The 27,790-nt window shown below is 47.8% G+C and overlaps 1 protein-coding gene across 2 annotated transcripts in view; it reads left to right on the top strand.

Annotated features, from left to right (window-relative positions):
• Nucleotides 1-27,558, top strand: part of NGF (nerve growth factor) — a 53,013-nt gene extending 25,455 nt beyond the window's left edge. The window contains exons 2-3 of one of the 2 annotated variants that reach the window (XM_042953559.1): nucleotides 19,493-19,616; nucleotides 26,757-27,558. In XM_042953559.1, the coding sequence (XP_042809493.1) occupies nucleotides 26,769-27,494 (726 nt within the window). In that variant the 5' untranslated portion in view covers nucleotides 19,493-19,616; nucleotides 26,757-26,768 and the 3' untranslated portion in view covers nucleotides 27,495-27,558. Of the gene's footprint in view, nucleotides 1-19,492; nucleotides 19,617-25,932; nucleotides 26,459-26,756 lie in introns of those variants that run through there. The other variant, XM_042953558.1, reaches the window with a different exon arrangement.
• Nucleotides 27,559-27,790: the final 232 nt, after the last annotated feature.

Below are 27,790 nucleotides of genomic sequence, written 5' to 3'. Positions count from 1 at the left end.
ATTCAAGTCAGTTCTAGCTATTTTTCATTTTGTGGATTGTCCGTTAGTATGTGCCCAGAGGATGGAGACCAAGGCTCACTGTGCTTTGGAACTAGATGATTCCTTTTTTCTAGCATGTGTGGCTTAGGAGAAGTTACCTGACCTCTCAGAGTCTCAGTTCCCTTGTCTGATGAATGTAAGTTAGCAGCATGCTGAAAAGCCCCTAGTATAATACCTGGCAAGTGGCAGGCATGTATTAAATGTCGGTAGCTCCCTTCCTCCTCCTCCCACGCCTCCCCCTCCTCCTCCTCCTTCTGCTCTTCCTCTTTCCCCAAAGTCAGGGATGAACACAACCAAATGATGTGCACTACAAATAGCTTGGTGGTTTGTTTCCAATTCTTTCCTTCCATGGAACAGATAATCAGGAGCTGACATTTTATCCAAACCTTATGTGAGCTTTGGAGGATGGAACCGCCTAAGTCAGCAAGAGATAAAGGAGAATCGGAGTCCTCCTTTGCATCCATGCCCAAGAACTGCCAAATATAGGGAATGTGTCCACACACATCGGAACCATTCATCCGTTTCTTATTCTCTGTTCGACGCGATAAAACTATAACTTGAGTAAAGAAAGCAGTAGATACTGCTCACAGATTGAGCGTATCCCCAAGCCACACCTACCCAAAGCCGTAGAATAAGCCTGGGGGCTTAGTCAGTGACACTGACAGCACCAGTCTAGAATGAAGATGCCCAGACGAGGCACCATGGGGCGGGGGGGGGAGGGAGGACTGACATGGGAGCATATCTGGTATCGCTCCACACCTGAAGGGTTTACAGAAAGAACACCTGGAAAGGTTTATGGACTTTATTCTCATTATACAGGCATTATAACAACATTACAAACCACTGGCAATATGGAGGAGAAGAGAAGGAGGTCCCCCAAAGTTCTCACACTCAGTGCGAATGTTCTCATTTTACATATTTACCTCTAGGCCTGGTTCCTTTGCACGTGTGATTTCCCTTGGCTGCAATGATTTCATGCATAGTCTTCTCTGACCTGTTTGCCCCCCATATTGTACTAGATACACGAGTGTTCCCCTTTGTTCTTTTGTGTATTTCTTTCGAGTGAGAGAGGGGGACAGAGAGAGACATGGGGGAGAGAGGCAGAGAGATGGAGAGAGTGAGAGAGAGAGAGACAGAGAGATGGAGAGAGTGAGAGAGAGAGAGAGAGAGACAGAATCCCAAGCAGGCTCTGCCCACATGGGGCTCAAAGACATGAACAGCAAGATCATGACCTGAGCCAAAATCAAGAGTCAGACACTCAACTGACTGAGCCACCCAGGCGCCCCACCCTTTGTTCTTATTACTTTCAGTTTTCTTATTTAATGGCTACTGAGACATTCTTTTTTTTTTTTTTTTTAATGTTTTATTTATTTTCAAGACAGAGAGAGAGACAGAGCATGAGCAGGGGAGGGGCAAACAGAGAGGGAGACACAGAATCCGAAGCAGGCTCCAGGCTCCGAGCTGTCAGCACAGAGCCTGACTCGGGGCTCAACTCACGAACCGCGAGATCATGACCTGAGCCAAAGTCAGATGCCCAACCGACTGAGCCACCTAGGCGCCCCACTACTGAGACATTCTTGGAAAAGGTTTTCCACGAAGTAACTACCCCATTGCTGAAGAACACTTGGCTTCTGATGTTGCAATTATAAATCATTTAGAAAAAAAAATCATGAATATAGCTTTTTCCCTTTTAGGATTACTTTCTTAGGATCAAGTCTCAAAGGTGGGATTCATAGGTAAAATCTGTGAACATTTCTCTGCAGTTTTAAATATGATTGTCCAAAATTTTAAATGCATCATTCTGATTATAAAAGCTATCAGTGGCACACTGCAAAATATTCAGAAAATAGAGGAAAGTATACAAAAGAAAACAAAAATCATTCCTAATCCTTTAACCCAACTGCTGCTAACATGTGCTACATTTCCTTCTAGTGTTTTCCGTGTCTGTCTTTAATATGTGCAACTATTTAAAATTAGTTTTGTGGTAATATTGTCAAGATAGGGCTTTCTGAAGAAGCAGTTATAGATGGTTCTGGCCTCAACTAAGACAGTCAGAGGAGTAATTCAAGTTTTCAATATTCGAGTAATTTTCAGTATTCAAGTAATTCAATAGTTAAGGGGTCTTGTTTGAGTGTGAAGGAGGCTCGGGGTTTACCATAATTGCTTCAGTACACCCGAAGCCTCCTCCACATCATCCACCTTTTGTGAAAGGCCATCTATCTGCCCTCCTTGCCAACCTTCTCTAGGATGGGCACTCCTATCAGACAAAGCCCTGACTGCTTTCGTGCAGGGGCTATGTTCTAAAGTCAGTGTGGCATCGACTGATGAATGGACAAAGATGTGGTTGGAATATATAGGAACAAATCTCATATATATGAATATATATGAACTTGGCAATGAGAAAGAATTAAATTCTGCCATCTGCAGCAACGTGGACGGAACTGGAAGGTATTATGCTGAGTGATATAAGTCAGTCAGAGAAGGACAGATATCATATGTTTGCATTCATATGTGGATCTCGAGAAACTTAACAGAAGACCATGGGGGGAAGAGAGGGGGGAAAATAGATACAAACAGAGAGGGAGGGAGGCAAACCATAAGAGACTCTTAAATACAGAGAACAAACAGGGTGGATATGGGGGGTGGGGGAGAGGGGAAAATGGGTGATGGGCATTGAGGAGGGCACTTGTTGGGATGAGCACTGGGTGTTGTAGGTAAGCCAATTTGACAATAAATCATATTTTACAAAAAAAAAAAAATAAAGTCACTGTGGAAGAAATCTGTGAAGTATAGCCACATGAACCTTCAAAAACCCGTAAGGAAGGGGTCTCCTATGTTGGAGAATAACATAATGCCCCCAATAAGTCCAACCAGCTAGTTTTCCTCTGGTGTGAGAACAGATCGCTCTTCCTTTGGTTGAGCACCAGATGAAATAGTTGACTTGCAAAGGGGCCGTACTGTGTAAAACATACAAATCTCTGGGGCGCCTGGGTGGCTCAGTCAGTTGAGCGTCCAACTTCGGCTCAGGTCAAGATCTTGCAGTTCATGAGTTTGAGCCCCACATCGGGCTCACTGCTGTCAGATCCTCTGTCCTCCTCTCTCTCTGCCCCTCCCCCCTCTCAAAAATAAATAAACATTAAAAAAAAAAAGCATACAAATCTCTGACAGTAAATTCACACACAGGCTCAAAGAATGAGAGGTCACTGGGGACTGACACTGATGAAAGAATGGTCTCCATCTCATGTGCTCATTGGGTGGGGCCATGTGAAGAATCACCCTCACTGTGAAGGGGTCATCTGTTCTCCCTCTTTCCTTCTTTCCTTCCTCCCTCCTCCTTTTATTTGTTCTAATCGCTTACAACTGAATCCACACAGGTTTCACGCTTTTGTAATGAGAGGCCATTACAGTTATTCAGCCTGCATTGAACACGGCTCTTGACAGGGAATTTACCTCAGCGGGCCACTCGTTGTGTCTCCTGGCGCGATGGAGAGCAGCTCCTCGCTCCCTGCCCGTGAAAGCCTTCCTGAATTTGTAACATCTCTAATTCCTCCAGTCATTTTTGTTCTGGAGTGGTTTCCAGTTGCCTCGCCTTCCTGGTTTGCCTTGAATGCTTGCTGTGCCCAGGAGAGGAGGGACTGTGGGTCCCCTCAGTTCGTTGGCGGCCTAAGCAGCAGTAACAGGGAAATGGCAGGGCGTGAGCGGAATGACTCTGGTTCCTCTCTGCACCTCTCGCTCCAGCAGCCCGATTTCCAGATTTGTGGATGGCACCTGGGGAAGCAATGAGGCAAGCCCATGTGAAATCCAAGTACATCACCAGTTGTCTGTGTTTGGATTTGGTTTGGGGTTTTATTAATGACAGAGGATTTGATTAAACAAAGTTTCCACTATAACCAGCTCCAGCTGGATCTGAGCATCAATGGGAAGCCCCAATTCCCCTGATATTGTCCTCTCGCCCTTCTCCCTCACAATTTCTTTTCCAAGTCATTTGCTCTGAATCTGATAATGGTGAGGTCATCCAATCTCATTTATTTTAAGGGCCAGTCTGGCACTCCCAGCACGACAGCTCTGTGATGAAGGATTTTGTGTGGAAGATGTTGTGTACCCTGGGATGTGGCCTTATCCTACCCTATGGAATGAAATCACTGGGTCATTCTGCCAAGGCAATGTTATCATTGGGTTTGGGCTCATATTTGGAAGTTTTCCAGCAAAAATCCTATTGTAATAGACTGTTAATTGAAACACCGTCAGGATTATCTTGTAAGGTTACCAGAAGCCAGTTTGATGAAATCTGGGTTCTTTGGGGGGACTTGCTAATTAGAAATGGCTCTGATTACCTGTTGCTTGGATTTTTTCTCTAGGGTGAGGAGTGTGAATCTGCTTGTGATTTGGCCGGGGATTTCTTCCACCTCACTACAGCTGAGCCTGAGGCCATCTTGAATGCGTTCTGTCTGTCTCTCTCTTTCTTCCATTGCTTGCCCTCTCTGGTTCCTCTCCCAGGCTACTCTCCCTCTCCTTGCTGTTGCTGTTTTGCCCTTTGGGTCTCCCTCTTCACCCTCCTTCTGTTTTGCCCACTCCCCTCCTCTCCTGATTGCTTTTTACTATACAGTTGACCCTTGAACTGCACAGATCCACTTATACGTGGATTTTTTTTATAAACACAGTATGGTACTGTAAATGTATTTTCTCTTCCTTATGATTTTCTTTTATTTTTTAAGTTTATTTATTTATTTTGAGCAGGCTTCATGCTGTCAGTGCAGAGCCCGACACGGAACTGATCTCAAAAACCATGAGATCATGACCTGAGCCAATACCGAGAGTCAGACGCTTAACCGACTGAGCCACCCAGATGCCCCAGTCTTCCTTAGGATTTTCTTGACTACAATCGCTTTTCTCTAACTTACTTCATTGTAAGAATACAGTACATGATACATGTAACGTACAAAATATGTGATAGTTGACTGTTGATGTTATCGGTAAGGCTTCTGGTCAAGAGTAGGTTATTAGTAGTTAAGTTCTGGGGGGGTCAAAATTCCGTGTGGATCTTCAGCTGCACAAGGGGCCCTCCTGCCCCATGATGTTCAAAGGTTGGCTGTAGTTAGTTCTCTTTCTCACCCTGCGTCTTCATTTCCCCTCTACAATGACATCAGGTTTCCTCAGGGTAGGGCGAATCCCAGCCCACTTGTGCCAATTTGTCCCACTGTCTGCAGGTGTTTGGCTGGTCCGATACCATCTGTTCAGGACTCATCTATTCATGCCGCAAACACCCTTCAGGCTCCCAGCTGATGGGAAATGAGAAAGGCGTTTTCTCCCTCTGTCCCTGACCTGGGCTCGGCCCCAGGTTGGCCCCTAATTGGAAACAGCAGGTCCAGCACCAGAGCCAGGGCCATCCCCGTGCCAGCATTATTCAGATCCCCCATGGTGCCCTGTGGGGACTGGGCCAAGCCACTTAATTCATGGCCAGTGTGTGCCTTTCTAATGTGTCTGCCAAAATGTCACTGTCAGCCTATAGGTGACAGCCATTGCTCATTGGTGAAGAGCCTTCCTGTGATTTGCACTTTCCTGCTCATGCTATTCTTGAGAAGTTAAAAGAAGACAGAGACCCTGTGTCTTTTCAAGAGGGTCTCTGGAGGCAGTGGGCTGGTGAGCTAAAGAGACTGTCAGATTTACACTCTAGAGCTTAAGATGGAACCCCCGCTCAGCTGCACACATAGCAGCAAGGTTCCTAATAGGTATCCTGTTTTTTCCTAGTTTGAGATTCTCACTTGCCCAGGAAAAACCATTTCACCTGCTAACAGTGAAAACAGCCATGTCTGCCTAAAAACAAAACAAAACAAAACACAAAAACACTGGTGGTAACTCAACCTCCTCTTCTTCGCCTTTTGATTGACTCCTGTTATAAGAAGTACTCACTGCTGACAGCATGAAGCCTGGACAATTGAACCCTGATTGAGTAATTCACACAGTTCTGGGAAATAAAGTCAACAATTCACAGACTGAATCCACTTCTGAATGCTCATTCACCAAGGACCCTTGATATTCGATCTCTTTGCATTTCTGTTCAGTGTTTATTACTTTCCACCCATCCCTCAAACCAAAGTCATAGGTTGGTAATTTCTTGTTTTAGAAAGTGACAAACAGAGCAGGCAGAGAAAACACTGTATATTTTGGACTAAAAATGAAATCATTAGGGTAAGTTTCTATTCTTGGCGTCTGGAATTTTACTCTGGTTCTGATTAAGCTCCACAACGATATTATATTCGATGTTTTCCTGTAAATGTATGAGATGGTTTTCTATTGCATGTCCATGAATGGAAATATTAACAGACTCCACTTGGCTCCATTGGCCTCTGGCTTGGTCTTCACACCCAAAAAGCCAACTAACAGAGAATCACATCCCAGCCCAGAGTGAGTAGTTCTTGTCCTGCCTGTGGTTTTTGTTCATGGTCTCACAATGAAGTGTAAATCTCAAACAAAATATATGAAAGTAAGTGCAATAACTCCATTCCTGTGTCTGTAAATTACTCAGGAAGAAACGGCTGCCTACTCCAAGCATCTATCTTCTGTGCCTACGTTTCTGTCAATAGTGGGTCTTTCCTGAGTCTATTTCTTGGTGGTTATTTTCGTGAGGCGGGAGTATGGTCTATGGGTTCTCTCAAGTTTGTAAACAAGGAGAGTCTCGTGACAGAGAAGTAGAGAAGTCAAGGTATTTTATAATTGGAAAATTATAGATATCAGCACTAGATTTTTAAAAGCAGTTAGGTAAATTTGAGAATGAAAAATATGTGGGAAATAACAGAATAGCTACATTCCACCTATCCATTACCCATGTCGCAGAAGCAGAAATCGACCCTCAGTCCAGAAGCCAGAGGATGAAGCTGTTGCCCCTTTGGATGGTCAGACTTGTGAGCAATCTAGAGTAGGTGTGGAGGAGGGGATCCCAGAGCAAGAGGGCCAGGCTCTTGTCCATAACACCATCCCCTAAGCAGGGTCACCTTGCACTTCTCCACCTCATGCTGAGTTGGAAGTTACCTTATCTGTACGATGGGGATAATACCGATCTCAGAGGTTTTTAATAGGTATTTTAGAAGTTAATCTATAGAAAACCCTTAGTAGAGTGGCACATAATACACAATAAATGGCATATATTATCGGTGGTAGCAGTTATACTCACTTCTGGCCCACAGTTTACACCAGTGAAGGGCTTGACATATTTTAATACATCATATTACATTACATTTAATTTTACACCTAACATATAGGCAGTGCTATCTTTATTGATGCCTCTCAGACAGCCTAAGAGGAGGCCTAAGGGGAATCTTCGGGGGTATATCTATCCCACCCTTGCCTTTTCTCCTCGCAAAGCCCAGACTCAGATTTCCAGTATTGGTGTGCTCACCCTTGTGGCTGAGGAAGAAGCATGGCAGGGAGTTGGCCAAGCTTCTTCCTGGTCCAGCTGATGGGCCTCTTCTCATTCTAGCACAGAAGGGCCAGGAGAGAGCCATACATGGGCCCGCAGGGAACTCCCCTCTTACAAGTGGGAGCCAATCACCTCTATGGAATCAAACTAGTCAGAGGAATACCTCCTTCTGGAGGCTGCTGGGAGGGGTCAGGGAGGCCTGCATGGGCCTAAACACAAAGTCCACTTGGCTTCAAATGTGAAGAAATAGAAAAACTCAAAGATGGCTAGCAAAAATTGTACACTTATCCTTAACACATTGCATTAGACATATGGAAGCACCCGCCTCATTTTGGAGGGCCAAGGTACATAACTCCTTATTTACCTTTGTGAATTTGTGTGTGTGTGTGTGTGTGTATAATGTCATTGTGACAATCATAGATCTTCCTCTTTTGATATAATTTTATCAAGGTCTAAACTGAATAATGTTGTCATCTACATTATTAGAAAAGCAAAGGTAACAGCAACAGCAAGACAAACAAGAAAATCTCAGGAGAGAGAAGGGGAAAAAAGCAGTTTCCAGAATAGGTGCTGGAAAACAGTATAATAGAAGAGACAGGAAAGCAGGAATATTGATTTCTAGACATGGCTCTATTCACCACTCCATTGGAAGCAATATGGACCTAAACAATTCATTTAACAACTCTGGAGACAATAAATGACCCCCCGGGTGTGGCTCTCTTCTGGTTCTGCTGGTTTTCTTGACAGCCTAGGAGGAGGTCTTGGGGGAACATTGGCAAGACTTCCCTGACTCCAGAAAGTTCTTGGAGTCCTCTGGTGGTGGTGGCGACGGTGGTGAGGAGGTGTTGGGGAAAATGATGGTAGTGATGATAGGATGGTGATGGTCATGGTGATGGTGGAGCTGGTGGTGGAAATGTTGGTGGAGGCGGCGATGGCGGTAAGGGTAGCGGTCACGGTGTTGGAGGTAATGGCGGTGGAGCTGGTGGTGGAAATGTTGGTGGAGGCGGCGATGGCGGTAAGGGTAGCGGTCATGGTGTTGGAGGTAATGGCGGTGGAGCTGGTGGTGGAAATGTTGGTGGAGGCGGCGATGGCGGTAAGGGTAGCGGTCACGGTGTTGGAGGTAATGGCGGTGGAGCTGGTGGTGGAAATGTTGGTGGAGGCGGCGATGGCAGTAAGGGTAGTGGTCCTGGTGATGGAGGAGGAGCTGGTCATGGTGGTGATGGTGGTGGTGGGAGTGGTGGTGGCGGAGGTTGGAGAGAATGCCGCCGTGAGACATGACTGGGGCAAATGCCGTGATGGGTTTGAGAAAGGGGCAGATCGAGAGGTGGACAATTAGGCACTAGGACTTCACAGGCCCAAGTGCACATGACTGTAACTACAACACACGTCTTTCGAGGCCATTCCTCTCTCAGGGACGATGTAAGCACCACAAACATGCTCAGGCAGATACACACTGTTCCACCGGTTGTAAATTGGGGGCGGGGGGGTGGTTGTTGACACTTTTTTGTTTTCGTTTTAAATTTTTATTTATTTTGCTTTTTTATCCTAAAAAAAAAAAAAGGCGTGAATCTGTATTTTGGGAATATGGAGATCAGGTCTGTGGAAAGAAGGAAAATAGAACAGCTCAAAAGGAAGCGGGGACTGCCGGTGGACACAATGCAGGCAAGGGGAGAGCCCTTCTTACAGCAAACCGCAGTCTGGCTAAGGCAGAGCTGGAAACGGAGGTTAATGCCCAATTCCACAGGGTGGGGGAGGCGCCTTAGGACAGAGGTGAGACTGGAGCCAGGCCCAGTCTAGGCTGTGGCCCAGAGGGAGCCGGGACAGTCAATCAAGTGCCCTCCTTTCTGAGGACACGGCGTGACATGGACTGGACATGGTGAACGAGCCCCTGGAAGGTCTTAAGGGTGCAGCTCCCTTCGCAGACAGAGGCCTGGTGCCAGGAACTCGGCCGATTCAGAAAGAAAGGAGCGAAATCCTGACAAATGGTTTTCATTATCATCACGCAGCCTCCACCCTCGTTCTGTGTGTGTATGCTCTGTGTTTTTCTTTCTTTCTTTTTCATCTTTTCATGGGTTGTAACTAAACAGCGAGGTGACTGCCATCCCGCTGGATTGCACAATGGCACCAGTGGCTGGGTTGGAGCATAGCTTTCCCCAAGTAAATTCTGGACGAGAAAAATGAGCATGCTGGGAGTGAGAAAAATGAGCATGCTGGGAGTGAGGAATTTGTTCTGCACGACACCTGTGTGTGCTCTTTCGTGCTGCTAACAGAGGCGGGATGAGAGTCCGCTGAGAGCTAAGACAGTTCCTTGGCAGAGCACCTGTCAGCCTACCAATGGGGCATTCTCCTTCTTAAATGAAGCCTTGCCATAGCGAAATGGGGGGCTTCCCCAGGTATCCAGAAATATAAATTGGGAGCACTTGTTATTTCCCAATGTAATACGAAATCATGATTTACTTTGAATAAACTGGTGCAGCCGTGGGAAGAGTTGTCGATTCTGTTGAATACACACTCGTTAAGTGCCTACCCTGGGACAGCCCATGGTCAGAAAAGCACCTAAGACCTCGAGAAGTCAACAGTCAAGCAGCTGCCTGAATTTGTCCCCAGTGCCTGGATAGCGGAGCGTGAATCTGACCATGAGGATACCTCTGTGTCGTATTCTACTTGTGATCCACGCTCCCTGTAAGGCAGCAACTACCCTAAGTAAAGATGCTGTTAACTCTGCGGGGCCCGGCACATTTTTGTGATGGCCAAAGAGTGAGCGGGCACTGTGCTCCCCAAACTGCAGTCAAAGCTAGAGCAGCTTCCTCCCTCCGACTGCCACGTGGCTGAAGAAAACGGATCATTCCAAAAGCGCACGTTTCAGTTCGTTACTCAGCGTTTTCGCTGGGAAGCGATTGCAGATAATTGTCCTGCAGCTGCAGACGGGGCCACTGAGCCTGTGCGTGGCCAGCCATTCCATCCAAGACTGGGACAAAAAGCAGGGTTCTTCCTGCCAGAGACAGCCAGGTGGGGACGCGAGATGGACACGAGGCGTCGCTTTCAGTTCTGCACCCAGCCTGCCACTAACTGATTGCCTGATTCTAGCTGAATGTCTTCAGTGGTATTCATAAGAATAGCTACGATGCTAGCTAATAGCCAGGTGCCAAGCACTGGGCTAAATGCTTATTTTATTTAAGCCTCTCAATGACCCAGTGTGGAAGATAGAGTCACTGTAATTTTTGAGAGGAGACCCCGAGGCACAGAGAGGTTAAGGCACTTGCCAAAGGTCACACGGCTGGTAAGTGGTGGGGCTAAAATACAGCCAACCCCAGGCTTCAGGGCATCAGTTGGCCAGCTTGTCAAGGGAAGCACCTGGACTGCAGAATCACCAGTGGCCCTTTCTCTACAGCTCTAACAGTCTATCATTAAGATAAAAATTGAGAGTCTAAAATAAGGTCATGTATAGTTCTTTGGATCTTAAACATCCGGACTTACCTCTTTAGAAACCGCGGGATGAGCTTCTGGTGTCTGTGCATGTGTAGGTACTTGTGTGTGTGTGTGTGTGCACACACGTGTGCACATGTGTGGTGAGCGAGCGGGAGAAACCGTCTGCCCTCATCTTTGGAATTTCTAATTACTCACAGTGTTCCGGGTCCCCGGAGACAGAGGTGCGCTGTGGGTCTCTTGTTAGCTCTGGACTGAAATGCACCAGTGCCGAGTTTTTCTTTTGTTCATGATGTCATGGTCAAATAAAACCTAAAAAAGAAACACTAGAAGATTGGGAATGTTCTGAAATATAATTATATGTGAGTCAAGTGACTTTAGAAGGGACAGCAGGTTTTCATCTCCCCTGACCTTTTTCCTAACATAATGAAAGAGCTAGATGGAACTCCTTCAAATAAGCTGAAAAAGGCCCATCAAATAGCCCCTCATTACAGTTAACCACCCTAGTGACGTTCCGACATCCCCCATCGGGCATCTATGTGTGGTACGAGCCCGCTCGGGACTGGGATAGTTAAAGCCATACACAGGAAGTAGCTAAAACAGCATAAAGCCCCCAGACAAACACACACGTGGAAATCAATTCTTCCTTCCCAGTTCTTCTCTTAGCCTCGGGTTACCCACGATTTGCATGTGCTGCATGCCTGGGCAGAGCTGGGCTGAGCTACCTCTCTCGTGCCTTGAGTCAGATTTTCTGGGTGTGAAATCAGTGAACAAGCCAGGAAATGTCAGCACGGAAGAGCGAGGGAGCAGGAGAGATGGTGGCAGCTGTCACTCCAGAGTGTTGTGGTGTGGGAAGGTGGCCAACCCATCTTTGGGACTCAGTTTCCCCTTGTGATGTGTTTGGTGCTGGCTACCTGTGATCCAGGTTTTCGTGGATGCAGGGGGATTGAGGTGCGGCAGTTTTTGCAGTGAGACTGAAGTCCAGCTGCTCAAACAGAAGTGGCCTTGAACACACTTATGGACAAGTGTGTCTCAGGGACAAGTGTGAGTGTCTCATGGACAGTGAGGGTGTCTCAGGGACAAGTGGGGGTGTCTCATGGACAAGTGTGTCTTGGGGACAAGTGTGAGTGTCTCATGGGCAAATGTGTCTCATAGACAAGTGTGTGTTTCTCATGGACAAGTGTGTGTTTCTCATGGACAAGTGTGAGTGTCTCATGGACAGTGAGGGTGTCTCAGGGACAAGTGTGGGTGTCTCGGGGACAAGTGTGGGTGTCTCATGAACAAGCATGGGTGCGTCATGGACAAATGTGTCTTGGGGACAAGTGTTAGTGTCTCATGGACAAGTATGAGTGTCTCCTGGACAGTGAGGGTGTCTCAGGGACAAGTGTGGGTGACATTTTACCAGGATCCTTACGTTCAAGTCCCATAGCTCATCCCTTATCCCTCACCAATTGAAAGATGGCCTGCCTGCCTTTTTAAAAGCCCTATATGCCTGGGTGGCTCAATCGGTTAAGTGTCCGACTTCGGCTCAGGTCACGATCTCACAGTCCGTGGGTTCAAGCCCCGCGTCAGGCTCTGGGCTGATGGCTCAGAGCCTGGAGCCTGCTTCCGATTCTGTGTCTCCCTCTCTCTCTACCCCTCCCCCGTTCATGCTCTGTCTCTCTCTGTCTCAAAAATAAAATAAAAAACGTTAAAAAAATTTTTTAAAAATTAAAAAAAATAAAATAAAATAAAAGCCCTAGAATGTTGTGTGTCTGTTAGGCCAGGATATTTGCCGGTCTGTTACAAGACTATAGATCTTTAGCTTGTCTTTATTTCTGAAGTTACATCTGAATTGCATTACAGACTTATGTGCTGTAACGTTGCTTGACCTATTGCTCGGAAAACATACCACACACTGAGAGGAAAAGGCTAGCTCAAGAGGAGTTGAGGACATTTAATCCTATAAAGCAAATAGAAGAGTGAGACTTGAATCTGAGCTGTCGTTCACTGACAATGTTTTGTTTTCGTTCACGCATTCCCTCCCAGGTGGCCACCCGAGGTCTGCAGCGGGTGAGAGACCTTGCTAGGTGCCAGGATTCTCGAAAGCAACCTTTGACTCCAACCAGCCTGAGAGTCCTTTTTCCCCCAATACTTCTGTCTGCTCTTAGTCCCAAGTATGGGAACGGCAGGCAGGGAAAGGCCAAAAGCAGAGCTGAAATGGATCTTTTTCTTGTGGTTTAAGGATCAGCCAGTTGGAACCAAGGAGATGTTTTCTTAGGGTTGCAGAGAAGTTTGAAAGCATATTGGATTGTTTTTGGCACTGAAGCATAGATTATAGATATATCATTAGTATTGCTAAGCCGATGGGCTATAGTACAAGAACTGCTATTTAGAAGTGCATTCTTGCAAAAGTACGCTGCCCTCAGCTCTGTAATGGAAGGCCGCTGTGCATTTAGATGTCTTGTCTCCTACCACCACGTTGACGTTGTAATTACCCACGCTATGAAAACCTCTCTGCGGTGCTGGCATTGCACAGCTCATGAATCCAGGCAGGTAAATACCACGCGGACTGTGGCCAGCCGCACACACCAAGAGGCCTTGCACATGCATAGCAAATGCTCTTTGGTTCTGAAGTTCAAGGTCAGCCAACCTTGGTGGTTTCTTCCTTAAGCTGCCTGTCTCTCTGGAGAAATGCTAGGGTTTTGTAATTTACCTCAGAATCTCCCAAAGAGCCAGAGGCCCATTTCTCTTTTAGAAAAATGTGGCAGGACTCTTTAGAATTGTTAGCATTGAATACTTCCAGTCAAAAAGAATAGCAGTTTTGCTGAACTTTAACGTCTTCCTAAGTCCTTGGTGCCAGATGTACGATTTTCCTATTGGACTTGCCAAAACCACTAAATAGTTAAAACACATCAAATCATCTCTAAATGGTCAAATTGAATCCCCTCCCCACCGCCACCCAAACAAGAACTCTTAGTCAGCAAACCTCATGGTTGTATTCCATACTAGAAAATTTCTGATTAGGCTAAAAATTAGGAAAACAGACTTACAACGCGAAAGACTCCAAATTTCCTTTTTGTGTGCAGGCTTAGAGCAAGAACCACCAGAGAAAAGGAGAGAATCAAGGGAGAACAGTCATAATGATGACAATCACAGAGAGAGCACCAACAGTGATTATTATCATGCCCGCAACTACATGTTCTTAATGCCCAACATCCCCCGTGAGTTTCCCCAACACAGGCCTCTGGCAGGTGGAAGCTAGGGGAAAAGAGACTGTAGTTCATGCCAGGGGCTCTGGCATCTTTGATGTGGCAGAAACTGCTCTTGGGACCAGCCGTCGCTTCCGAGCACATGCAAGGAACCGTCCAAGAGTTCTTTGTGGTCGAGCATCCCCAAATCTTTGGTATTAAAAATGCCAGCAAGTAATCCTTGGGCTTAATAAGAAGCTAACCGTAACTCCAACCATCAAACAACATGTTAAGTGGCTTGCAAGGAGTAAAGAGGAGACCTTCCAATTCACATATGTCAATTATATCTAGATACTTGGCAGGGCAGAGGGTGGTGAGAAGGGGTTCACATCCCCCAGAGAGTCTGGACACTGTATTCTTGTTGCTTCAAAGTGACCATACCTGCACTTTACGTTTTCTGAGCTATATTAATTTCCTCATAATTTCTCTTAATTGCTAGCTCATCAAAGCCAATGTCAAGCTTCCTGTTCATCCTGTATGACTGTTGTTCTCAGCCCTTTTCCTTGGGATCACCTTGAGAGCTTCACAAAATACTGATCCCCAGGCAGCACTCCAAAACGGTTGAGTTGGGGGGTGCCTGGGTGGCTCAGTCGGTTAAGCATCTGACTTTGGCTCAGGTCATAATCTCACGGTTCACGAGTTTGAGACCCGCATCGGGCTTGCTGCTGTCAGCGTGGAGCCCACTCTGTCCTCGTCTCTCTGTGCTCCTCCCCTGCTTGCTCTCTCTCTCTCTGTCTCTCAAAAAATAAATAAACATTAAAAAAAACAGTTAAGTTGGAATTTCTGGAGGTGGGACAGGTGTCAGGACTTTGTAAACCTCCTCAGGTGGTTCTAGTGTTCAGCCTGGGTGGAAGGTCACTGCTGTAGAGGATTGGGGAGGGGGGGGGAGGCAGCAGAATGGGGGAGCTAGGAGGTAGATGACATCTTCCACAAAGTTCGAGCATGGAGAACTTCGCAGGATGCTGATTGACATTTAGCAGGTTGCAATTGCCTCTCACTCCCCAGTAACTCTCCAGCAGAGGCATGGGTTCCTCCAATTGTATATTAATTGGGTTTTCAACAGTTTGCATTCCTTTAAGCTTCTTGGCTAAAATTGACCAAAATATCACTGAGACCTTAAGAAAGTGAAGGGGTCACTGACATAGGCATCAACAGAGAGAGCCATACAAATAGGCTAAACCTCAGGAGGTCCTCAGGAGAACCTCTTAGTTCTAGCTGACTCGAGGCTGGTTGTTCTGGGATTCTGGACCCCATGGTCATGGTCATGGTCTAGACATAACGTGGACTATAATATGGAAAGTTCCATCAAGCAGGTCGCCCAGTGCAGTAGACTTCCTCTGGGTTGGCTCTCTTGGCCTTGGCTCCCTCACCCCATGGGGAGATTGCAGATGGAGGAGGGCCACAGTGGACCTTCTAAAGCAGTGATTCTCAAGCTTAGGTGTGCACAGAACCACCTGAGGGGTTAAAACACAGATGGCCGGGTCTCACTCAGCATTGCTAGGTCTATGATGGGGCCGAAGCATTTGCATGTCTAAGAAGTTCCAAGACATTGCTGATACTACCATGGCTCCCACTTTGAGAATCACTGCTTTAAACAGGGGGCTCTGGACAGACCAGGGTTGTCCTGGTCTAGAAGAAGTACCCTAGACTTCAAGAGCATTCCATCATGCCCTGTAAGAAGGAATAGAACACGGGTCTGCAATGAGCTTGGCTTTATTTTCATGCATTTGTAAAAGGGTGAGAGCCATCTGATTTAGTGATTACCTCATGAGAACAGAGAGCATTTTAAAATAGATATGCACTGGGGTTGGTTGCCCCTAATATCTTTGCATCAGAAATCAGGGATATTTAAATCAGATTTAATTTTACAGCCCCAACCCTCACTAGCATAAGACTAAAAACAATGATAGCAGTTTCTGTGAAAATCATTTAGGGGTGCCTGGGTGTCTCAGTCAGTTAAGCATCATGACTCAGGTCATGATCTTGAGGTATGTGGGTTCGAGCCCTGCATCGGGCTCTGTGCTAATAGCTTGGAGCCTGGAGCCTGCTTCATTCTGTGTCTCCCTCTCTTTCTGCCCCTCCCCCTCTCACGCTCTGCCTTTCTCTCAAAAATAAACATTAAAAATAAAAAAAAAATCGTTTAGTGTTTCAGTATTCTTGACAGTGAATTGTTCTCTCCAAAAGCAAACTACTTATACCTATGCTGATCGAGAGAAGGTCAAAAGCATAGGAGATGTGAGACGGGGTCTCAAATATAGCACTCAGGCATCTAGATGTGATTGGCAGGTGACCCTGGTGCACCAGGGTGGCTTGGCCCAGGTTGCATCCATAGGGCCAGGGAAATTTTTGTGATAGGTCTAGGGAAAATCCCCAAGAAGGTAGCTCTGCCTAGAATTTAGGGGATTTTTTATGGAGATCTAAACTGGAGGCCATCCTGGCTTATAGTAGAATATCCAGAATATTTCTAGCGAAAGTCACTCTTCCCTGGGTGGAAAGTGGAGGCCTTTTCATTCACACAGGAAGTTACAGTCAGTGGGCAAGCCACTGTGGTGGGCTCCCCAAGCTCACAGGCACCTACCGATATATACGGCCCATCACCGCTTCTTAAACCCAACCTGAAACCCCGTCCTGAGCTGTGTTGAACCTCCAGCTAATTTTTTTTTTAATTTTTATTTATTTTTGAGAGAGAGCATGAGCAGGGGAGGGGCAGAGAGAAACACACACACACAGAATCCAAAGCAGGCTCCAGGCTCTGAGCTGTCAGCACAGAGCCCGACGTGGGGCTCGAATTCATGGACCGTGAGATCGTGACCTAAGCTGAAGTTCCTCCTTCCACAAGGTTTCCATATCATGTCACATACACATCATACCTGTCACACTGTGCTTTAAATGCGTGTTCATATGCTTGCTTTTCCGCACCTCTAGATTATTTGCTCTTAGAAGTTAAGTCATATTCTTCTTTGTGTCCTTAGCACCTAACAGAGTGGCTGGCACAGGGCCTGCGAGTTTTATTTAATTAAAAGAAAAAAAAAATGAGTTCTAGTGTTGGGGTGGGGGAAAGCATTGCTTAAGAATCCAGGAGGGATACGGGCCCGAAAATGTTAACTGACCTCGGAGAACTACAGATGATCAGAGCTGGAGACCTTAGCTATCACAGCAGTTCGCCGTCGGGACAAGGAAGCCCAGAGATGCTTAAGGATACTAAGTGATTTACCCGGGAATCAGAGGGAACTGGACCCAGATGCAGCTCTGTGGGATCCACTAGTGGTCAGTCAGTGTTGGCCAAACGGCCAGCTGAACAATTTGTGGACTGGATCCAGACCCTCTTTCCTGGGAGCGATGGAAGGCCCCACAATGCCCACCTCTTAACCCTGGGAACACGTCATGCTCCTCCAGGGCTAAACCCGACCCTGAGAGAGCGTGACTGTGTACTTTGCCACGGAATCTAACCCTTTAAAAGGGCGTTTGGGTAAATTTCCATCTCTAGACCTGAACCCCAACTGAGTATTGGAAGGTTTTTCTGGTGCTTCTGTGGCAAGAAGGATATTTTGAGCTGAGTGGGTGAGGAAGAGGAATGAAAGCACCTCGGTCCTTAATTTCATGACATCTAGTAGCGGGTAAACCACTCCAGATGCTCTCTCTAACCCCCTGTCCCGTGCCACCTCCTCTATGTGAGTAGCGACTCGATGGCTTCCTTGACATTTGCTTCTATAGTACAAGATGAGAGGGGGTTGAAGGAGGATGAGTGGTGGGGTCCACACTGGAAAAAAACATGATGGGGCAAAGGGGTTGGGGAATTGGAGAGAATATAGACAGGAAAGCTACAGATGTCATTCTTGAATTTTTTTTTTTTTAGTGGGGGGGGGGTACCTCAACCCTACAAGTTCTACAATGGACATAATAGTTCATTCATTCATTTATTAAAAATGTGATGCCACTCTCTTGCTTAAAGCCCTCCACTGCCCCTCCCCGTTACCCCTAGGATAAAGCCATAGCTCCAGCTATGTCCTTGCAGACCTGGTTCTTTCTGCCTCTCCATTTAATTTCCCTACATGTTCAGCAACTTTGACCTCTTCTACCTCACAGCCTTTGCACTTGCCATTCCTTCTGACTTGCAAGTTCTCTCCCTCATTCCTTTTCATCCTTCCGATCTCAACCTGAACACCATTTCCTCCAAGCACTCTTCACTGAGCAGCCTGTCTACAGGATGACCTCATTCCACCTTGCAGTCAGTCACCCTCTGTGATCTTGCCTTGTTTATTTCTTCCGTGACGTGAAAGAATCAGAAGGTACCTTGTTTGTTTACACAAGACTGTGAGCTCCATAGGAGCAGCGACCTGTGTGTCTTATTCAGTGCTGGGTCCCCAGCACCTAGATTAGTACTTGGCATGGAGCACGTGCTCAGGAAATATTGTTGAATGAATGAAGGAAGCACCTACATGTATGAAGTTTATAGAAGGGAGAGGAGAATAGAACCCTTCCACTGTTCCTAGGAACCACAACCTAAACCTGAAGAGCATTTTTTTTCACACCGTATCATCTGTATATCTTCCGATTGATAAATTTTGACTTTTGGCTTGGTTCTCTGAGAGCCACAACCTAATTCGATAAGAGTTTTCTGTTATCAAGATTGTCATATTTGCCACCATAACTTCTCTGAATCTTTATCAAAGGACCAACTTGTTCTCAACTGTCAGGATGTTTTCTTCTGTATAATTTATCTGTTTTTTTAAGTGGACCCATGCAATTAATGTTTATTTATTTTTGAGATAAATAGAGACAGAGAGAGAGAGAGAGAGAAAGTGGAGGAGGGTCAGAGAGAGAGGGAGACACAGAATCAGAAGCAGGCTCCAGGCTCTGACCTGTCAGCACAGAGTCCAACGTGGGGCTTGAACCATGAGATCATGACCTGAGCTGAAGTTGGTCGCTTAACCAACGGAGCCACCCAGGTGCTCCTTCTGTATAATTTATCTTAAGTTAGGCTTGTCCAAAGTTGGGTCTGCTACACCTGCATGTGTGTGTGATATACAGAATAATTTCGATTTTGATGCTGGGTCAGGGGTCTCCTGGAGCAGGACTCTGGTGTGGGACTGCAAGCATCTCACTGGGACCTGTGGACTACATCCAGGCAGAAACCAAGGGCTTTGGCACAAGAGTGGGAGACAGGTGCCACCACAGGTCCATGCAAGGTCAGCCCGTGGCAATTTCGGGAGCCAGACACTCTCTCCTGCCTGGGCTCTGATGCTGGTAAAGTCCCAGAACTCAGGGAATCGGGTTTGTCCCGCTGGCACATCCCTCCCCTCCTGCCTAGGGTACAGCTATCCACCCGCTGCAGAATACGGTGAAGTGCCCATCTAATGCCAGCTCTCTCCTCCTGCAGAGTCCTGGCCCGTGGTCGTGCAGTCCAGGGGGCTGGATGGCATGCTGGACCCAAGCTCAGCTCAGCGTCCGGGCCCAATAACGGCTTTTTCAAGGGAGCAGCTTTCTGTCCTGGCCACACTGAGGTAAGCGCCTGAGGGGCTTCTGCCTCGCCAAGGCTCCTGGCTCTGGAGCATCCAGGACAGCTGGAAATGTGCCCCAGGCTGAAGAAGGGAAGTCACATCTAACTGCTAACTAGCAGAAGCCTGGGGTGGGTCCTAGTGATCCAACACATGTGGCCCTCCTAGTCCGACTGGAAGAGAAATTCCCCCGGGCTCTCAGTCTGGCCCCACGGCTTCCAGGAACATGTTGAGAGTCTGAGCTGCCCACCCCTGAAATAGCAGAACACAGGGCCTCGAATAGACAGACAGAGAACATCAGTCAGACCCTCCACACGGCTCCTGGTCTGTCTGCACTGGCAACCCTGTGAGACGAAATGTCCTTGATCACGGTCATGCTCTTGGCCATGGAGCTCCAGGTCTGGGAACAGAGGCCAGCTCTGAGTTCCGCTCCTACCGGGTGTGCGGCCACATCGCGTTCCTTCTCCTGCGTCTGTGTCTACTCTGTACGACAGGAAGAATAAGGCCTTCTCCCGGGCTTGTTGTGATGGTTAAGGAGATACTTGTGCCCCATAAATGCTAATGATGATCGTTATGATCTCACCTCCTTCATTTAAGGATGTGTGTCTAAGAATTCAGACCAGCAGGTTCTGGTCCCAGGAAAGCCATAGGTACCTGCGAGTGCTTTCTGGAGGCATATTTCTATCATGGGCACTTTAAGTGCTCTTGGACCAAATCTGCCTGATGCCCGGAAACCTGATAAGCCAAATGTAAAAATAATTGACTATCCAGGGGTTCCCCGGTGTCCAGGTTTGTGGCGCGAGGAAGGCAAAACTTACCGTCTGTTGAACGGAATTTTCATTTTGATGTCGGTGATTGGGAAGGCGCTGCCATCAGTTACGGCCTGCGTGCCCCTCAGGGCTCTCTCCTCTGGAAGGTGCTGGGGCTGAGCAGCGCCAAGTGCCCACAGGCAGAGCCTGCCACTCAGCTGCAGAGTCCCAAGCCACTCAGACCCACTCCCCCCCCCCCCCCAGCCTCCCGACACCCATGTCTCTCCTCCGTCAAGTTCAAGGATCGGACCGGACCTGTGGTTCTCAAAATGCAGCCCCCGGAGCTGCTGCAACACTATCATCTGGGAGCTTGTCAGAAACGTAGATTCTCGGGCCCCACACTAGACCTGCCGAGTCAGAAACTCTGGGAGTGGGGCCCAGCAGTCTGCTGTTTGGCAGACCCGCCAGGTGCTTCGATGCCCCGAACCTCTGGACTTGATCATCTTGGAATGCCCCTTCCAGTCCAAGCCTCCCCCCGGGAGATGCCCACAGAGGCGCTCACTGGGCTCTATCCTGTCAAGGCTTTTCTCTGCTGCGGCCTCAGGGGTACCTCCCCGGGGAGCTGAGGAGCCACAGGACACCTCTCGCACTCCACACAGGCCCTGACAACTGGGGGCGTCCCAGTCTTCACAGCTGAAGTCAGCTGCATGTTTACATTTAGAGCAAGGCCAAGTGGACAGCGAAAATGACCCTTGACCCACTGGCACCACTGGAATAGACATAGCACTCATTTCTTCTTTTTTTCTCTATCCATTGATGGCTTTTAAAAAGAAAAACTTCTTTAACTTATTTTTTAAGTTTATTTATTTATTTTGAGAGAGAGAGAGAGAGCGCGCATGTACAGGGGAGGGCCAAAGAGAGAGAAAATCCCAAGCAGGTGTTACACTGTCAGCGCAGAGCCTGACGTGGGGCTCAAACTTAAGAACCGTGAGATCATGACCTGAGCCAAAACCAAGAGTCAGGTGCTTAACCAACAGAACCACCCAGGCACCCCAAGACTTGTTTAATTTAAAAAGAAAGAGGTGATGGGGATTGAAGAACACACTGGTCACGATGTATAGAATTGTTGAATCCCTGTATTGTACACCTGGAATTAATACAGCACTGTGTGCTTGCTGGAATTAAAATTAAAAAGCATGGGGCGCCTGGGTGGCTCAGTCGGTTAAACGTCCGACTTCGGCTCAGGTCATGATCTCGCGGTCTGTGAGTTCGAGCCCCGTGTCGGGCTCTGTGCTGACAGCTCAGAGCCTGGAGCCCGTTTCGGATTCTGTGTCTCCCTCTCTCTCTGCCCCTCCCCTGTTCATGCTCTGTCTCTCTCTGTCTCAAAAATAATTAAACGTTAAAAAAAAAAATTAAAAAGCATAATAAAAATAAATAAATAAAAATACAGATATTTGATATTGTCACTGCATTATGAGATAATGTCAGGCATGGCAATATTCTCATTCAGAAAAAAGAAAAGCTAGGAAGTGTATTTTAAATATTTTTTAAAAATGAATAAAAATTTTTAAAAGATTATGGTATAGGGGCATGCTATGATGAGTGATCCAATTAAAAAAAAAAAAAAAAAAACAACTTTTAATCTAGAGCCCAAATGTGAGAACATATTTGCAACGTTTTCAAATCTTAATGAAACAATCTGTCCCTGGTGCAAATCTTTACGGTGATTAAATGCCATCAGCTACCACGTGTTATCCTGACAGCGAATTGAGAAGTAAAATTTGACTTTATGAACTTTGTGAAGTCAATTCAGTTGAGCCTGCAGAGTGCTAGGCAGCGCAGCAACCTTTATGGTTGCTTAAACTCGAAGAATGTCAGAGTTGGAAGATGCTTTAAGCATCAGCAGTCACGTGGAGAAATGAAAGAACACAGAAGCAAGGAGACTTGTCCACACACTCGCTGATTCTTAGAGGCCACCTGGATGCACCAAAGGTGAACAGGAGGCCTTTCGGCCTCCGGGGAGTTTGCCTGTAGGTGGGAGGATACGAGAATGCAATGGCCCTAAGACAGCATGAAAGAAATACTCTACAGAGGTGGAGAAGGGAGAGAGTTTATCTCTTTAGAAATAGAAAAAGGTCCCCAGGGGAGGTGGTATTTAAGTTGGGTGTTAAAAGGTGACAGGCAGGACTCCAACCAGCAAAGGTGGGGAACAGGAAAGGCACAGGGAGGGCGTGAGGGAGTATGCCTGGCAGAGAAGAGTCTGAACCAAGGGCAATGGTGGGAAAGCGCAGGGCAGGCACTGCAACAGGAGTTCTGTTTGCCTGGAATGCAAAATATGGGAGGGGAGGGGCACCTGGCTCACTGCTTGTGAGTTCGAGGTCCGCATCAGGCTCTCTGCCGACAGCTCGGAGCCTGGAGCCTGCTTTCTGATTCTGTGTCTCCCTCTTTCTCTGCCCCTCCCCTGCTCTCTCTCATTCTCTCTCTCTCAAAGATAAATAAACATTAAAAAAATATATGGGAGGGGAGTAGAAGGAGGGCAGGGTCTGATGGGTTCCTGGCTCCCTAGACAATTGCTCACCCCTGGACCCTCTGAGCAGGGTGATGGGATCAGAGTGGTGCTTCAAGAGGTTGAATCGGGTGGCCAGGGACAGGAGGAACTGGAAGAAGAGAGGTGGGGGTCCAGGACATCAGTTGGGAGACTGTTCTGTGACCTGAACTAGGAACAGAGAGGTGAGAATAAAACAGAATTTCAAGAGATGCTACGGAAGCAAAAGGCAAAGGGCTGGAGGGGAGGCCAGGAGGAAGGAGCTGAGGCCAACGAAGAGTGGAGTTTTGGAGCTGGTGAACAAGGGGATGGTGGTTCCAGTGATGGAAAAAGGAAGAGGTTGGGGAAACACATTTAGCAGTATGGGGGGAGATGTTCACAAGAGATAGCAGCTGTGGAACTCCATCATAAACCATCAAGTGGTCCAAAATGGAGCTGCTGTTGTTGAGTAAAGCCAGGGGCAGGGAATGATTGTCCTAATGAGGAGTATGGGTGTGAAGGTTTTTGCTTGGGATGCCTTGCATTTAAAATGTCAGTATCTGGGGCGCCTGGGTGGCTCAGTTGGTTGAATGTCCTACTTCAGCTCAGGTCATTATCTCGCGGTTTGTGAGTTCGAGCCCCACGTCGGGCTCTGTGCTGACAGCTCGGGGCCTAGAGCCTGCTTTGGAGTCTGTGACTCTCTTTCTCTGCCCCTCTCCCGCTCATGCTATGTCTCTCTCTGTCGCTCAAAAAACAAATGTTAAAAAAAATTTTTTTTTTAAATGTCAGTATCCGTGGAAATTTGCTCACGAGGAAGCTGGAGGTTCAGAACTGGCTTTCAAACGAGCAGTTGGGCTAGAGGTCCCGGTATGGGCGTCAGCCCCACAGAAGACGGGACTCTTACAAGAGGATGAGCTTACCAAAGGGGAGACTGTAGGAGTGGGTGGGGACCTGTGGTCATGGGAGAGAGGGAGCAGTAGGTCCCTTATTACTGTCAAAACCCTAACTCTTAGTGGTTATTTTTTCCCATTTCCCCAACCAAATTCTAAGTGTTACTAATTTGGTTATAAAGGGATGAATTTCGGTTTCCTTTCTTCTCCTTCTTGTCTGAGGAGAGCCACCGTGTGTTGAGAAGAAAGGAAAGGAGCCCACGAAGGGGTTTGACTTAGCTACCAACAAATGATTGTGGCCGTTGGCTGGACTATCACACCATTAGCCAGCAGAACCAGCGGCGGTCAGAAGCCCGGCTCTGCGTGGCCGGCTGGAGGCCTGGAGGAAACACCGATGTTTTCCTAAGTAACCCAAGAGAAAAGAATTTGGTGGTTTTCTTGGTATCTCACCAAAGAGCTGCCTGTTGCCAGCTGAAATAAAGCACAGTTGAGGAGAAGAATGCATCCCTTTGAAAACAGATTAGGAACGCAGCACATAGCCATAGCCACAAAATCCAAAAGGAGGCGTGCACCGCAGCGAAGAGAAGGCAGGCAGTGAGCCTCTCGGGCCATCCCCATTCACTCTTCCATTCATTTTCCTTTTATTTGTTGTGTGCCAGAACTACGCATGGTCCCCGAGATACTTAACTTCAAATGGCACACCGTCTGAAGTGCTCTTATGAGACAGACATGTTCATGATTGCCCACAGCGCAAGGAGAGGTGAGAGGGCTACGCACAAGCCATCATGGAAGATCAGAGAGGTGCACACCGAGGGATGGAGTGACTAGTGCGTGTGGAGGAGACGCGGCTCTGCGCTCCAGGTCCTTGCAGCCAGTGGGGAGACGGGCTCAAATCACTGGGCTTGAAAAACAGCCCAATCGGGGTAGTCAGTGCTATGAAAAGACGTGAATGGAGTAGGCTTGGAGAGTGAACGAGCAGCAATGTGACTGAAGAAGACAAAGTCCTTGACCACAGGACATTGGCAGGACCCTGGACTAAGGAGGTGTGTGGGCACCTATCAGTCCTCATGACAACCCTGTGAAATCGTAGTTTTTGCCTGCTTTTTTAGCTTTTTTAGCTTTTTTTTCCGAGGAAACTAAGGCTCGGAAAGATTAAATGACTTCCCCTTTGCTAACCAGTTTGGAATCCACACAAGGCTTTCTAACCCCAGATCTGATGCAGAGTTCCTGTCATTGCACTGATTTAGTAGGAGAGAACACACCCGTGTGCACACGCACTTCAGCAGTTGAGCGTGGAAAGAGATCACTTTTCCTAGGGTGATCTGAGGAGCCTCAAGGAGAAGGTGGTGTCTGTGGCAGGCAGGCTGGAAAAGAGGGCAGGTCACAGAATGACCTGTGGGAGTGGGGAGGAGTGGGGGGAAGGGATGGAATAGGAAGTTTGAGCACCCTCTCCAGGGGATGCCTCTAACCCTACCAAGAGAGGGGGTGACACTTGATATACATCTGCAGGTGTGACTAGGACCCCACCAGAAGTGAGTTCAAGAGCAGAGGTAACTCCACAGTTAGCTGCCTGGGGGTGGTCACTCGACGGCAGTGTGGAGCCCTATCTGGCCCAGGCTCTAGGAGAGGCTAGTACTGCCTCTTGGGGACAGATGGATTTCTGCCATTTGGTCTATACTCACATAAAAGTAAATAATAAAAAGAAAAGGCATGTTTAAGAATGAAAGAGAAAGTGAGAAGGAAGGAAGTGAAAGGGAAGGGAGGAAAGAAAGGGAAGGGAAGGGAAGGGAGGAAAGAAAAAGGAAAGGAAAGGAAAGGAAAGGGAAATAAAGGGAAGGGAAGGGAGGAAAGAAAAAGGAAAGGAAAGGAAAGGAAAGGGAGGAAGGAAAGGAAAGGGAAGAGAAGAGAAGGGAAGGGAGGGAAGAGAAAGGAAAGGAAAGGAAAGGAAAGGAAAGGAAAGGAAAGGAAAGGGAAGGGAGGGAAGAAAGGAAAGGAAAGGAAAGGAAGGGAAGGGAAGGGAAGGGAAGGGAGGAAGGAAAGGAAGGAGGAAAGGAAAGGAAAGGAAAGGAAAGGAAAGGAAAGGAAAGGAAAGGAAAGGAAGGGAAAGGAAAGAAGGAATGGAGGGAGGCGGGGACAGGGAGGGAGGAAGGGTAGATTGGCTTAGTAAGGTCAGCTTTGGCGTCTATTAGTCTAGTTTGTGCCGATGACTTTAGGCCTGTTCATTAATTTTGTGTGGATCACTCTCTTTGTACATGACAGAAAGATGATGAATCCTAACCTAACTCACAGATTAATGAGAAATTCGAAATGAATGCATTTGAAAAGTTTAAGAATGTCCCACGACCAGGAACTATTATCAGTATCAGTATCTGTGTGTGCTGGCTGGCAGCTGAATAGGCTGGCGATGACGGTCCCAGAGCTCTATACCTTTTTGCCAAATGTGATGCCTCATGGATTTGTAGCAAGGGTTCCGAGTCACCAGATCTCAGATCTGACCCGGTACTGCTGTCTGAAGAAAGTGTATTCGGTGCCAAGGCTTCAAGATACGTCCCCGGCAGCCCTTCCCACAGCCTTCCCAGGGGAGCCAAGCCTTCGGGCAGGACACAGTGCTGGGAACAGGTGTCAGACACATACTGCCCGCCCACAGCTGCCCCAGGCTGGCAGGCAGACAACTCAAAGGACTTGGTAAGAGCTGCTGGCAAGTTCGAGGGCTCTGTCCCTTCCCGAAAAAGCCCACCCCTAGATGGCATGACCATACCCCCAGGTCATCTGAGCCGGCCTGTCCATGCCTGATCAATAACTGTAGCTCGCAGCCCCTGTCACTCTCAAGGGTATCCCGGTTTGAATGGTAAATCCCAGGTCACCTTGCCCTTAGACTCCCAGGTGAAACCTCATGATCCTCTAGGGAGGTCAAGACCCAGAAACTGCCTTTGTTCAAAACTTAGTGCACCGTGGAATAATCCTCGTTTCTGTTTCATTCCAGGTGCATAGCGTAATGTCCATGTTGTCCTACACTCTGATCACAGCTCTTTTGATCGGCATACAGGCAGAACCACACCCAGAGAGCAATGTCCCAGCAGGACACGCCATCCCCCAAGCCCACTGGACTAAGCTTCAGCATTCCCTCGACACAGCCCTCCGCAGAGCCCGCAGCACCCCGGCCGGGGCAATAGCCGCGAGGGTGGCAGGGCAGACCCGCAACATCACTGTGGACCCCAAACTTTTTAAAAAGCGGCGACTGCGTTCACCCCGCGTGCTGTTCAGCACGCACCCCCCACCTGTGGCTGCAGATACTCAGGGTCTGGACTTGGAGGCGGGTGGTGCTGCCTCCTTCAACAGGACTCACAGGAGCAAGCGGTCGTCGTCGCACCCTGTCTTCCACCGGGGGGAGTTCTCGGTGTGCGACAGCGTCAGCGTGTGGGTGGGGGACAAGACCACCGCCACGGACATCAAGGGCAAGGAGGTGATGGTGCTGGGAGAGGTGAACATTAACAACAGTGTGTTCAAACAGTACTTTTTTGAGACCAAGTGCCGGGACCCCACTCCCGTGGACAGCGGATGCAGGGGCATCGACTCCAAGCACTGGAACTCATACTGTACCACAACGCACACCTTCGTCAAGGCGCTGACCATGGACGGCAAGCAGGCCGCCTGGAGGTTCATCCGGATCGACACGGCCTGTGTGTGTGTGCTCAGCAGGAAGGCTGGGAGAAGAGCCTGACCTGCAGGGCAGCCCCCACCCTCCCCGAGCTCCCCCTCCACACCCTCCTGGGCCCCTCCCTACCTCAACCTGTAAATTATTTTAAATTATAAGGACTGCATGGTAATTTATAGTTTATACAGTTTTAAAAAATCATTATTTATTAAATTTTTGGAAGCATCCCTTGTGCCAGAGCTCCAGTCATTTTGCCCCACTGTGACCACCTACGAGGCTTGGGCCGTTGCAGGGTGAATTGCCCACAGCAACCCCTGGCTGGAACCCTCGCCCCACCCCAGCCAGCTCTGCAAAAACTTCAG

This window comes from Panthera leo, chromosome C1 (genome assembly GCF_018350215.1).
Source record: "Panthera leo isolate Ple1 chromosome C1, P.leo_Ple1_pat1.1, whole genome shotgun sequence".
NCBI lineage: Eukaryota > Metazoa > Chordata > Mammalia > Carnivora > Felidae > Panthera > Panthera leo.
The sequence above is the reverse complement of the archived record's forward strand: the minus strand, read 5'-3'. Positions and strand labels throughout refer to the sequence as shown.